The sequence below is a fragment of the Melopsittacus undulatus genome, chromosome 4 (genome assembly GCF_012275295.1).
Source record: "Melopsittacus undulatus isolate bMelUnd1 chromosome 4, bMelUnd1.mat.Z, whole genome shotgun sequence".
NCBI lineage: Eukaryota > Metazoa > Chordata > Aves > Psittaciformes > Psittaculidae > Melopsittacus > Melopsittacus undulatus.
In genome coordinates this window covers 108,056,763-108,070,974 of record NC_047530.1, presented here as the reverse complement: position 1 = coordinate 108,070,974, position 14,212 = coordinate 108,056,763, and the positions used below count along the sequence as shown (strand labels likewise).

The 14,212-nt window shown below is 39.8% G+C and overlaps 1 protein-coding gene across 2 annotated transcripts; it reads right to left on the bottom strand.

Moving 5' to 3' along the window:
* Window positions 1-44: 44 nt before the first annotated feature.
* Window positions 45-13,542, bottom strand: BUB3 (BUB3 mitotic checkpoint protein). 2 transcript variants are annotated; one of them, XM_034062567.1, is made up of 9 exons: window positions 13,460-13,542; window positions 12,995-13,152; window positions 10,441-10,635; window positions 9,280-9,349; window positions 7,788-7,939; window positions 4,637-4,795; window positions 3,172-3,349; window positions 2,377-2,593; window positions 45-380 (listed from the first exon to the last, which is right to left on the bottom strand). In XM_034062567.1, exons 2-9 carry the CDS (start codon window positions 13,001-13,003, stop codon window positions 371-373), a joined length of 990 nt encoding a protein of 329 aa, XP_033918458.1. In that variant the 5' UTR covers window positions 13,004-13,152; window positions 13,460-13,542; the 3' UTR covers window positions 45-370. The 2 variants fall into 2 exon arrangements, with proteins under 2 accessions (XP_033918458.1, XP_033918459.1); XM_034062568.1 differs by lacking the exon at window positions 45-380 and having other exon boundaries at window positions 2,373-2,593.
* Between the last annotated feature and the right edge of the window lie 670 nt (window positions 13,543-14,212).

The window sequence follows — 14,212 nt, the reverse complement described above, 5'->3', positions numbered from 1 at the left end:
AACATTTGTTTCACAAGCAGTAAAGATTGTTACACAAAGCCTCCGTTTTCCAGAAAACTATGGATATTTATTGAACAGTTTGGAGTTCACTGGAAGTTTTCATAACTAAAACAACAAAACATTGTTTTTATAAATGTTGCCTGCAGGACTGAACTAATGTAGCCATAAAGAGCAGATAAAACAATTTCACTAACATTGTAAAAAAGAAATGACAGATTAAGACACGCTACAATATACAAACAAATATCTCTAAGTTAAAAACAGCATGAGTACGAAGATTGTTCTTCTCACTTCTGTTGTTTTAGTCTTGTTAGAAGCAGGTGGGCACCTCTTGTAGAGAAGTAGTATCACCAGAAGTCTAAGCAGACCTCTAAGTAGACCTGAAACAAATAAACTGTATTTCAGCAGGTGATAGAGTAATAGTAAGTAGGTATGACATTCAACATCGTATAAAAGCAGACATGTATAGAAAGACTGCTTTCACTTTTGTCAAGATACTGTAGATAGTAATTTAATGATCAAAAAGCTGTTCTTGCCAAGCTTTCTTCATGCAATATGGCATCATTTTAATGCATTTAAGAATGCATCGTGCAGAAATGCTGATTCAAATTAATAAGCAAAAAGATCACTCTGAAATAACTATTAGTCTTCTGTCCTAAGTAACTTATGTTTAGAACAAACCAGAGATGTAACATTAATAATGTACCGTAACATTAAAATATACACATCATTCTTAGTGCCCCAAGGTTGGCACAAGCAACTTGTACATGTCAGAAAAGCATATAAACCTTGTTAATGTTTTCAGAAATTCATTTAAAGATAGAAACAGGTCCAAAAAGATGCCTGTCTAAATGCATTGCAATTACGTTACAATTATTTTCCAAATACACAGATATGCTCTGTCTTTTCTCAGCTCATTACTGACTCAAACAATTTGCCCTTCTGGGATCAATTGTTTGCTAATAAATAATTGCTTACAGTCCCAAAATGATATTAAGGAGTATTCTTATTAGTTTTCCTTCTACAGCCTAATAAGATTCAAAACTAGCTGATTCCCAAGAGTCTAACCTTAACCTTGCTGTGTTTAACAGCCCAGGAAATGATGAACCATCTGCTGCAGAAAATAATGGAGGGCCAAGAGGAAATATTGTTTAATTGTAGATTAACCTCCTCCTAGGGCAGAATGAAGCATCTACAGAATTAGCAACCATAACTAGCAATGAACAAAAATAACTGAAAGCAGCTCTCACTACTACAAGTAGCAGTGAGTATTCTTTTATCACCTTTTTTTAAACCCCCCTAAATGTAATAAGTACAATCTGATTTTATAAATAAAAGTGAATTACCAGCTTTGGATTATTTTTTATTACTGATGGAAGCCCCAGAAATAAATCCTGAATTACTTCTGGTTTATTTTTGCATCTGTATCAAAATCAGTGCAAAACGAACATCTCCCAAGCCAGAAACAGTGGATTTATTCTTCTGCAACTTGCATCTCACATCTCCACAGCCATAAAATGGCTGCTCCGAAGCTACATACTTTAAGGGAGGAGGGGAAGGCCCTGAGGTTTTAAACTCAAGAACTTTTATCACATGTCTATTTACATAGCCATTTAGACACTAAATAATGGAGACAACCAGATAAAGTGTAAGACAGTTTGAGTACTAGCAATTAAAAGAAAAAGCAGTGACAAACCACACTGAATTTGAAAACCTGCTCCTGTGCTAGCATAATTAAGAACAGTGCAATTCTGCACCGTCAGGGCAATTTTTCCATGTAACATTCATGCCAAAGCAAGCTCCACAGAAATCTTTTACCTCCATCAATCACTTTGCCCCATTTTGACAGCAACAATGATAGAAAAGTGTGTTATCAGAGGGCTACAGCAAACTCCATTAAAAGGGAGCCGAAAAAGCTTCTCGATTTTACACAGCCTTTCTAGAACAATATCTAGATTCACTTTTGACTGTGAGAGCTAAGTGCATGCTCAGTGTGTAAAGATCTCATTAATTCTAAGTTTTAAATCTCCAAACAGAGTGACATTTACTCAAATAAATTATTCTTGAATTCTTCCCTTAATTCTTGCAGCAATGAGCTAGCAATAACTCCACAGCTTCATATAATAGCACCTATTCAAAAAGGATAAGAGTTTGACATTCTTCTCCTGCTAAACAACTAGGCACAATTTTATCCATCAGCCGTCTATCAACCTACGGATATTGAAAGCTTGGGCGAACAAGATAAAATCAAAACCAACCCTACTGTCAAGCTGCACTATCTCCTGGCATCAATAATGCTATTCATGAATTTAGGAAAATTAATAAATCTTGGGATGAATGCTCAGAAAGTCTCAAATACAGGTGAAGCATACTCACTTCGGTTTTGTTTCTGCATCTGTCACTTGGCGAATATAGATACCATCTTCAGGATGTTCAATGTCATCCATTTCATACATATATGAAGAAGCTATTGCAAGGGTAGTTCCATCATTGCTGAAGGCAAGCGATGCGATGCTTGTGGGATACCGATGGAACTGACACAGACGCTTCTTATTAAAGGGATCCCAAATATTTACAAATCCATCGGAGCCTCCTGAAATTTAAGTTTTTAAGAACTGTTAATCAGAACTGGGAAAACAGCAAGACTGAAAAGACACAGCTAAAATAAAAGAAGGGAAAGAACACTGCCTGAATTACTTTGTCATGAAAAACACAGGGTTATACAGAGTCACATAATTCGGTAAAGAGCACAAGTGTTTCTCAAAATCTCTGCTAAAGCCATCGACTCTCAAAGCACCAAATCTTTTAAAAACCCTGCTCACTGCCAGAAACACAATTTAAATGCTGAGAAAGGAAGGGCATAGAGAATTGCAGAATGGTTTGAGTTGGAAGAGACCTTAATGCTCATCCAAACCCAACCCCCTGTCATGGGCAGGGACACCTTCCACTAGAGCAGGTTGTTCCAAGCCCTGTCCAGCCTGGCCTTGAACACTGACAGGGATGCAGCAGCCACGGCTTCTCTGGACACCCTGTACCAGCACCTCACTGCCCTCACAGGGAAGAACTCATCTCAATCTTCCCTCTGTCAGTTATATGAAGTAAAGGCTTATCTGTCTAAATCAAAACTAAAGGAACTGATACACGTTACAAAACACTGATCATCTACTTTACCTGTAGCAAATGTGTTGTGGACATTATGGAAAGAAATCGCATTAACTGGATAAATCTGCTCGATGTTGTTTTCCTTCAAACGGTGACATTTGAATGCGTATTTCTTCTTCTGAATTTCTGGACTTGGATCCAAGTATTCCACCGCAACACGACCTTCAATAGAACTTAAAACATAACCCTAAAACCAAATTGGATATGCAAACGTTAGTAGTTTACAACTGGAAAAGAGACTGCAATACAATTTATCTTATACCCTTTACATTCAATAGACAAAACAAAAAGCGTTAGGTTGTGCACAGCCAGAAATCGTTTGTTACCACAGATCAATGGCATCAGCACCATAGTTTTAAGCTGACAGTGAGACCTTTTAATTATCCTTCAAACACAAAGTCCATTTGGGGAGAAGAAAATGTTAAAGAGTTAACAACCCCTTGTATTTGCCCACTTATTCCCCAAGGCCTCAATATCTGAAATATGAGAGATCCTCATGGGACTGTTTCAGAATTATATTACATTCAAATTAGTTCCGAGCTTTATACTAGCAACTAAACACTCAAGTTGAAATAGTATTTTCAGTGAAACTTGATTATAAGTGGTGTTCACTTATCCAGTTAATTACAGTCCTGACTTAAGAGCAACCTGAGATGCTTTTATTATAACTTCTGAGTTAAGCCCATAATAGATCTTTTCAGAAATAGGATTGTAATGATACCTAGCTATAGCAAGGTTCTTTAAAATCCATAATATGATACAATCTGGACGATCAGCTTGTTTTACTATAACTAGAGCTGAAAAGGGACAAAGCCTTCATGCCAATTGAGGAACAAGTAACGAAGTCTCACCATTCCTGTACTATCACTATGTACACAGGAAAATTCCCTTTCCAAATTAGTTTGCCAGAAAAAGTTAATCTGCCTTCACTTCAGAAATACCACAGATACACTGTGTTAACCTACACAGTATGACCATCTAAATTGTACAACTCCCCCTAGGTAATGTATCCCAGGTTCGTGAGCGCATGACAGACTCAGAGTTAAAGAAGAAAAACCACATAAAAGACATTCATATAGTCTGACTCCTGCTCCTGCCTACTGAAGAACCTGAGGCTACAACACATAAAGGCTGCTGAGCAAACTCCAATTCTGTTTTTCTCTCTTCTACTGCAACTTTCTGGAGGTTTTGGGGGGTTTTAATTGTATGTTGTGATGCATGAAGTTATTTTGAAAAAGGAGACAAAACTGAGGGGAAAAAAAACCCAAAACCTAATATGCTGGTCAGTCAGTGACAAACACTCCTGAACTGCACTATTACAAAGAGTCAACTTCAGAGCCTCAACACCATTTATTTTCTCCTCCTACAAAACTTAAGACCAGAATGTTTCAAAAGATGGAGAAAAGTTGACAGACAAACCACCATTTCTACTACAGAATATTCAGAAGTGTGATCACTGCCATGCTCCCCATACCTGTTTATTAGGAAACGCTCTGATACAGCGGGTCTGGTATTTCAGACTTGATTCTCTTCGCTGCTGAACATAACCCATGTTCCTCAAATCCCACACCAGCACTCTCCGACCTGCAGTGCCCACAATTAGCCTATCTCCAGACACAGAAAGTGTGTAGACCTTTAAAAAAAACCAAATTAGGATATTTAACATTAGGCCTGAATATCCATTGTTCTTCCAACAATATAAAATGGCAGCAATATGGAATAACAAAACATCTACACAATAAAGTCAATAGCGATAGAATTCCTTTTAGCTTTAATTTATAACTCAGTTTTGGGATAAACAGTCATAGCGTGCAGCTGGTTAGTGAGAGGACATTGATGTAGCATTTCAACAGCTCACCCTTAATTCTGGACCCTAGCACATAGCTGAGACATCAAGCCCAATGCAGCCCCAATAACAATATATATAATGATTATATACATATAGCAATAATAAAATTTATATGTACTTGTGTAATTCTAAATTCCAAGCACATTTGTTCAGTTACCAGTCTCCAGATCTCAGCAATGCCTAAATCATCTGTCACGTAACATTTCTGCCATTCTGCTGGTATTACCCATGTTCTAAATGCTACATGTGCACAGAAGTATTTGTTAAATTCAAAAGGGACATCAGTAGCATTCAAGTTTTCCTTCAAAATTATTTCAATTGTTAAATTTATTGGATATTTCAAGGCAAGAGGAAAACAGAAGAAATAAGAGGGAAGTGCATGGATATTGCAATTCATCTTTGCTTGGTACGCTCAGTTTGTATTCCCTGCTATCAGTGCATGATCCTGCAGTTTTCCTATAATACCACATCAGACATTTTCTTCTCTGAATTATGTGGTTTTCTTTTTTAAAGGGAATACTTCAAGTTGAACTCTATGTTAATAAAGGGAAATAAATTGCCAAAAAGCACTTAAAACTCTCAGTGCTTTGTGTACTTTGATAGAAGTGAAGTCGAAAGCACCAATATGCTTTGCATAATTAAGAGACCACAGCTCAGAATTTCAACTCCAAAAACTGGCTCAGAGCTTCTAATTTTCATGTGTCAAACTTCTCATTAAAATATTCAGCATATAAATTGTTCTGTTTCCAAATATTACTTGGGATGCTGTTAACCTGGAAACATTAAAAAAAGGAAAAGGAAAAAAAAAACCAAAAAGGTTCAGTCAAAACCTCTGTGCTATCAAATTAATTGCAAGTTGATGATACACAAACAAGACAGAATCCAGCTGCCTATTGCTGGAGAGCTGCTAACAAGGGCAAACTGCAAGAATGAGCTTTGGAAAAGTGAGCTAATGCAGCTCAATACATAGGAAACAAATCCTGGATATACCTCAGAATCAAAAGTGTAAGAGATCTGGTATCCTGCCAAGAGGATTCAATTTACTTTTGGCATTCGCTCGTATATTTTCACTAAGCACCTGGTTTCACTTTCTGGTTCTCTGACAAAGCCCAGTAAAGCTGCTTGGTTCAGGTAAGACTGCACTGAAATATAAGATCAAACAACTTTTCATTTGCTATAAACATTTGTGGAGAGATTATTTTTAAGAAGTTAATTTCTAATAACTAAGCATGAAGGTGTCTGGGGGGGGGAGAGTGGTATGTGTATTAGAGACAGATAAAGTTTTCTTTTACCAATTAGCGCTCACTCAGCATGCATTCTCACTCTAAAATGCGATTACTGAACTTCCACCTTCAGACTGAGGTCTTAAGATGGGAAATGTCTTAAATGTTCACACAAGACCCATGATGCCAATTGCCATGAAAAGAGCAAGAAAACTTTGATCCAACAGTAGTTACACACTAACAAAACAGCAGGTCTCCCCTATTACTGATATAATTATTAATAGTTTGTGATCAATTTTTACATGTGTTTGCATACATGTATAGCAGTAAAGGCATAAAGAACATTAAATATCTTAAGTCTTCTTTACAAACTGATGTCACACCTGTATGGTAAGTGTTCTTTTTCCACACACACAAGCATAAATCAAATGAAACCATAGTCATGCAGCTGGGTAGGTGTACACATTTATCAAAGGCAGCATTAAAACAATGACATAATGAACCTGGCTGAACCAATAAGCAGCTTGATTCACTGGGGCTGTCCATTATATGATATTCTGTCAGCAATTTATCACAGTTCTTTACATGCTACATCCACCTATAAATCAAAATCTAGAAATAATGCAATTACTTTCTTCTGAACAAAGGTCTTGCCAGAAGTAGATTCAGCTATGTTGTAACAAAAGTAAGAGCTATTTAGATGCAATAGGCAACGTAATGATGGCTCACGATTATGACTTGACAGTATGATGTGACAGAGCTAAATGAGATTTATAAAAGGTATAGGCACAAAATCCTATGTAAAATCATCCAGCAGCCCAGCCTGTGTTTAGAACTATGAAAAGAACAGAAATTACCATTCTGTAATTCTTCCAGTGACACCACTGTAAGTAGCATAAAGATTAACACACCATATAAGCATCAGAAATAGCTTAAGACATCACATTTTCCCTTATTCTCTTGATCTCCCATTAGCACAGAGGATTTATGTATTAGGAAGACGTCTGAATTTAGACACTAGTACAATGACAGGTAAATTGCAATAAAAGCAATTCTATTCAGTCTTTTAATACAAGTGAAAAAAAAAACACACCCAAAATATTATTTCAGGCAACATAAGAAGCCTCCTACTGTATCTCCTCACACATGTCGAAACAATCAGACCTCGTAATTGCCAGGATCTGCTATATCAAAGTCTCAACATTTAAGGAAATCAATGGTGCATATGACAATTAAGCCAAATATTATTAACATCCATGTCACATGCTGGTTTTGGTCAGTTTTCCTTTCCTCGAGTTTGTTTTAAATCATAAACATTTGGTCTACCACAACCACTAAGAATTAAGCTACATTCTCCTACTGGTGAAAGCTCCAAGCCTCAACCTAAAAATCACAGTATGTTCTGAACATCCATATTTTAAAAGGCAACATTTTCACAGCTTAAAAAGCATTAAACTTATCTTTCAAATTCAATGCAGTTTATGACAGTGTCCAGTATGGTGATGTTGAATCAGGCACTGGATGTATTATTTCATACAGTATCCAGTACATACCTTTTCCGGTTGCGAGAAGGTCCCTGCATTACAAGGAGTTCTGGGATCCCACAGTTTAACTGTTTGATCCCAGCTTCCAGTCACCATGACATTCACTTCTGGGCAATACTCAACACACCTGATAGGAGCATCATGGGCACCAACAAGGTTTTCTGTAAGAAAACACAATATATTTTAACTTTACTGGCTTACAAACAGTAAGAATGCATTGAATAAAGACTAAAAGTAAGGACACACTACTGCAGTCCAAACAAACTGTTTTCTGCCATTCCCACGGGTGCATTTATATGCCAGGAGTCCTTTAAGGATAGCTCAGTCTTTGAAAGCATAACTTCTGCAAAGATCAGGATTATTAAATTGAAACTTAGCTGTCTCTTATAATCTCAGGAGACAAGAATTTTAGGCAGCCACAGAGAGATCTTCAGAGGTGTAAAGAAGTGCTCAGTATCAAATGGTATCACCACCTTTGACACAGAAAGCAACTTAAGCCTGTATCTCTGAACATTATGACAAAATGAATCAATATTAGATATTAATAAAAATATTAATACAAATACTTCCACAAAGTCATCTACAGCAGAATTTATTTGACCTTTTCATAACATTACTGTGTGCACAAGCTTGTTGAGCCATGGCTATTGGTTGGTTCTAGGGATCACTTTTGTCTCAGGCTGAAATTCACTCTTCTGTTTAAAACACAAACACACAAAATAAACCAGCTCCATATTTTGCACCAATAAGGCATTAGAACTGTTACTTTTGAGCAAGATAAAGTATAGTGTAAGGCCATGATGTTTGACAAAGCAAAAGCTTTATATACATTCTGCCATACATGTGAAAGATTATTCTTAAATACATCTAAACCACAAACCTTTAAAAAATAACATGCTCAGTTGTACTTCAGCTTAGCTAATTCCCACTAATTGAGACACAGTAGCCTAAGGCAGGGCAGGATGATCATCAGAAATTCAATTCAAGGCATCCTACAACAGGCATCTACCAAACTTCTGGGCAAACTGCCAAATGCTTCCATGCTTTTAGGCGGTTCTTATTAGGGTCACCAGTTATTCTGCTAGATAAAGACACATGTGATGTGAAACTCAGTCAGCATGAGGAGTACACAGCTATTTCCTTCCCTTCCATTTTCACCTTCAAGTAAATAAATACACATGTAAAATACAGCAATGAATGTCCATCACGGTAAAAGTTTCAACTCTCAGTTTGGCAGCAACATATTCAGGCCTTTTGTTAAATGTGTTATAGGAGAGTCTTCAGTTTCACAGTGAGGACACTGCCTTGCTCTGTGTCTCAGCAATCCGAAAGGGCTGTACAGCAAAGGAGACTGCTGAGCACTGACACCTTAAATCCAGATTTAAGCATCTAATACTTAAATATCCCTCATCCAAAAAATTGGAAACATATTCTGTTAAAGTAAATAGATATGAAGCTTAGGCCAGTTGTTGAGACCACTGAGAGAACTCAATCTGCTTACCTTGGTCCGTGTTTAAATCATGCATTTTCAGTTGCTGATCTAATCCTCCACTCCAGGCATGGGTAGGATCCTATAAAGCAAAAAAAAGAGCTCACCTTCTGACATGCATTAAGTTTCCCTGGCTGTGATACATTTAATCTTCCAGGCTCACAATAAAAGATTTGCTTTCAGGAGTTTGGGGAAGATGGGAATTCAGACACAAGGTTAAGATCTGGCCCAGATCTGAACAGGCAGAATACAGAAGCTTTGCAAAATGTTTAAGTAAAGCACTTTGAGCTATATTTTAATTATTTAAAATAAAACAAAAAGGCAGTTGAAGGCTACACCAAATTATTTCCATTGTTGTAAAAGCAAAGCACATAATGCTTCTTTTTAAACAACTGCCAACCTAAACCAGTTCCATCTGACTGAAGCATAATCCTCCTAAAACTAATCTAGAAGTCAGATACTATTTGAGAACATGTGTGTTGATCCACAGCACGATACTATGTGACAAAATGTCCAGTGAAAAAAAAGACAAGACCTGGACATTTACATTGATCCTTAAAACATGTAGTAACACAGCAAGTTACTACAGCACATGTCAGAATACAATGGAAAACAAAAGCTAGTTGAAACCTCCCAGTACATATATGACACCAAAAAGGCAAAACAAAAAGTGGCACTAAACTTGAAGCATATTTCAAATCCAGTGCATTAAAAATACAGCAATCAGGTATCTGGTATTTGGGAACATGATGCCGTGCTCCCAGACAACCAGTATGAGAAGGTGAAAGAGAAGACCAATGGGCTATGGGCATTTATTGGGAATAATGGTTTCCAACTATACAACACCAGTACAACTCTGTAAGAAGCATGCACACAATTCACCAGAGCACTGCAGAAACAGTACAAAGCAGCTCAAAGGACTTTCCCCTACCACTTCTACCAGGAGTAAGTTACTTGTGTGCCTGCACCCTTCACAGGAAATATCTATATTTAGGACTAGAACAACATTCATTAAAAGAATAATGGGCAGAAGGGTTTTTTACATAAAGGAACAAAGATTTTAGGGGGTATTTCACTATCCCTTTAATTTCAGGCACTAACAATTTCTCAGGTACCTTGGCCACTATAAATCCATAAAATAATAGTAAATAAAAACCCACTTCCCACACTTACATAGAAAGCACAGTCCAGGACAGCACCTGTATGCTGATATTTGAGTCGCATGGTGTTGGCAGGAACATCATAAAGACGGACAGTTGTGTCCCAGGATGAAACAAGCAGAAACTGTGATGTGTTTGGACTAAACTTCACTGATGAAATACCATCATCTGGAGTTTGATTTAGTTTGAATTCGTTTGATCCTGTCATCTGAAGACAATAATGAAGAAATACAGTTTTAGTAATAAGAACATAACCTAACAAGTTAGCATCCTAACTGAGCCATCTTAGAGAGAACTGAAAAGTTTACCAGCTTTTGCACAGAAAAGTTCACAACACCCAGAATTCTGACACACTCTAAAATTCAAGATGCTCATCCCTGTCCAAAATATCAATAAATTCCTCCCCATACACTTTTCAAATCTAAATATCAATGATAACACAGAACAATAATACACTTTTTGTACTGTTATCTCTAAATTTACATATTTTTACTTACAAATGTATTTTTCCCCACTCTGTGTGACTGTATTTTTATAAGTAAATATCAGTTACTGTAAGTATCAAGAAGTTAAAAAAAAAAAAAAAACCCCACGCATGCAGGTGAAAAGGAATGAATCCGTCCTGAAAACAAAAAAAGAAGTGTTGATTTGTTCCTGATCTGCTATAACCATCACACTCGCAAAAACTGGAACTGGATCATCTTTTAAATAGTTCTGGGCTTTCTGCAACTTCCCAATCCTTTGGTTTCCATAAGTGTTATAAAGTATTCCCAATGAAACACCTTTTTCCTCTTAGAGTCTAAAGGAGGTCAGATAAGAAAGGAAACAGATGGTTTGTGGCGTATTAGAATATAAAGTACACATACAAATGTGATGTGACTAGCAAAACAAATCAACAATTGAATGTCAGCTCAATGACTGCAGGATTCACTTCACAGGACTGCTTAACTTCTACATGCAAAAATTCAAAAGAGAGCAGCTGCTAAAACCAGCGAATTTCAGTTGGGAAAGGCATGCAAACCTTACAGACCCTCTGAAAGAAGAAGCTGTACATGACATATACAGCACCAAAAGCACGAGAACTTTTTTTTAAGGCTTCAGAAAGTTTTAAAAGCATATTTCCCTTTAGCTAAAACAAAAGAGAAATGAATTGGCTCAGGTTTTCTGTAACACTATCACTCCTGAATCTGTACATACAACTGCAGAGGCAAGATTTGATCTCTGAAAATAAGAACAGATGAACTAGGAGAAAGTGCAAGCTGAGTGCACAGTTACTCTAATTCAGCACTTGTCAGTAACTAAACAAGCAAGTTGTATAATAATGTGAGCACCACACATTCTTACACCAGAGAAAACCCCTAAATGGGAACTTTAGGAGGTGTTTTCTTAGATATCCTTCAAAGGAACAAAATCACTATGTAAACACAAAGTTTTTTCTGCTATTTAAACATTAATTCTCAAGACTAGGAAATAAAATCATCTTTCTTAACCCCTTTTCAGCTCTCCTTCGGGATACTTGGGCAAAAAAAAAAAAGACAGGCTTGAGAATTTGCCAACCATTTTTATATGAATACTACAGAGAATTCAACTGCACCTTCATCAACAGTGAAGTGTACCACAGTGAGTGTTTCATAGGGATGTACAACACCACAACCTCCAAAGGAATTCAGAACAACTATAAGACATGCTAACTGCCTTGTCGCCTTGTGGCAGAAAGCTAAAATGACAAAGAGGAGTACAACAGCAACCAACCAGCTTAAAAGCAATCAACAAACAGCATTTCAGGAAGCAAAGCTACTTATGTCAGAAACCTGGAAAAGTTTCCCAAAGGTATTTTTAATGCAGAAAAAAAAAGAATATAAATATCAGGATTTAAGTGCATCCTACCTTTTACATGTGTTACCAACAAAAGAGAGAAAACAGTAAACAAAGAAGTCTGCACGGTTTCACAAATGCAACCGCCTCACAGTGAGGGCTGCTGCACAGTAACTGTCAGGCCTACCTCAAACAGCAAAGTCCTGCTAAAGCGTTCCAGCACCACAAGAGATAACTCATTTAAAAAACTGTGATGCTGACTTAGCTATAGGCTGCACTTCCGCAATTTCAACATAGAATCCCAGAATGGTTTGGGTTGAAAAGGACCTTAGGATCATTCAGTTCCAACCCCCCTGCCATGGGCAGGGACACCTCACACTAAACCATATCACCCAAGGCTCTGTTCAACCCGGCCTTGAACATCGACAGGGATCGAGCATCCACAACTTCTTTGAACAACCCATTCCAGCACCTCACCACCCTTACAGTAAAGAATTTCTTCCTTATATCCAATCTAAACTTCCCCTGTTTAAGTTTGAACCCGTTACCCCTTGTCTTATCACTACAGTCATTCTCAAAAGCTCATTTGTTACTAACAGAGATGAAATCGGTGCTGTTATAGCTCTTCAACAGACACCCCAGCTCCCCTCAATCAGCTAAGCGGTGAGCCTCTTGAACAAAGCAGGCCGCCCTGTTGAAAGTCTCAGGGCGATCAGCCTGTACCCTGACGAAAAAGAAAACATAAGAAGTACCGTCTTCATCCTGCACCGGTTCTCTCGCCGCTCCAATCACCGTCAAGGAAAACCTTTCTTCACTGCAGCCGCCGCGGATGGCGGAAGCACGGAGGAGTGACAAACACGGCGGCTCTCGCAGTGCGGTCCCGGAGAACCACGTCGGGATGCGGGAGATGCTGCGGCGGGAGGGAAGAGAGTCAGGGGAGAGCCCAACAACCGAGGGAGGGCCGAGGACAGAGGCGGGGAGGCCGCGGCGAGAGAGGCCGCAGCGCCCGGGGAGGCTGAGGGGAAGCGGCAGCCGTTCCTAAGCCGAGGGGCCCGCCCCGCCTGTCCCCGAACGGAGGTCAGAGGGTGACAGTGAGGGTCCGGGTCCGGGTCCGGGTCCGGGTCCGGGTCCGGGTCCGGGTCCGGGTCCGGGTCCGGGTCCGGGTCCGGGTCCGGGTCCGGGTCCGGGTCCGGGTCCGGTGGGGAGCGCGGCCTCACCTCAGCGTTCCGCCCGGGCCGCGCGCCTCCGGCCTACCCACAACCGCCGCCGCTGCCCACTGCGCACGCGCACTCCGTCCCACCTCGCGATTGGCCGGTTTGAAAGGGAGGCACTAACGTCCCTCTCGCGGCGCAGAGCGTAGCGTAGAGAGCCGCGGGGCATGCTGGGAGTTGTAGTCCGATGGTACCTGCAATGTGGACGTGTGCCTCCCCTCAGCTACAGCTATCGGCAGAGGCTGTTAATGGGGGTCCGGGGTGGGATTGTCTTTGTGGAGCTCTCAGGGCAGCCTCACGGGTGTCCCCCTTATGGGTAAAGACATCTACCTCAGGGCTTTGATTGAGCTACAGAGCAAACCCGAAATACGAATTATTGCCCCTAAAAAAGGGTCTGAAAGGTGAAGCGACAGCACGGGAGCCGGCGCTCACCCCGTGTCTGCGTTACTGTGGCTGAGCCCACCCCGTCCTGACCGGCTGCACACCAGGGTTAAACACCGGCTGGGAGGCGCCGGGGGAGCCTCCTCCCTCCCGAGCGCTGATTTATCCCTTCGGATCTGTTGTTCCTCCTGTTTTTCCCGTTGCCCCTCGAGGCTCCCCCTTTGCTGCTGTCAGAAACATCCCCGCGTTCGGCACCGGCTCTGTTAGCGTTAGGGAACGGTCGTTAGGGAACGACGGGCTCTGTCTCCGTGGGGATGCACCCGTGGGTGCCCCAGGGCGGGTGGGAAGCAAAGCCGGGGAGCACCGGGGTCAGTCACG

Coding starts and splice junctions, on each gene's coding strand:
- BUB3 (XM_034062567.1), bottom strand. Junction 4,796..7,787: donor CCTTCTCGCAACCGGAAAAG/GTATGTACTGGA, acceptor TTTTTTTTAAAG/GTCTACACACTTTCTGTGTC. Junction 2,594..3,171: donor CCACAACACATTTGCTACAG/GTAAAGTAGATG, acceptor CTTAAATTTCAG/GAGGCTCCGATGGATTTGTA.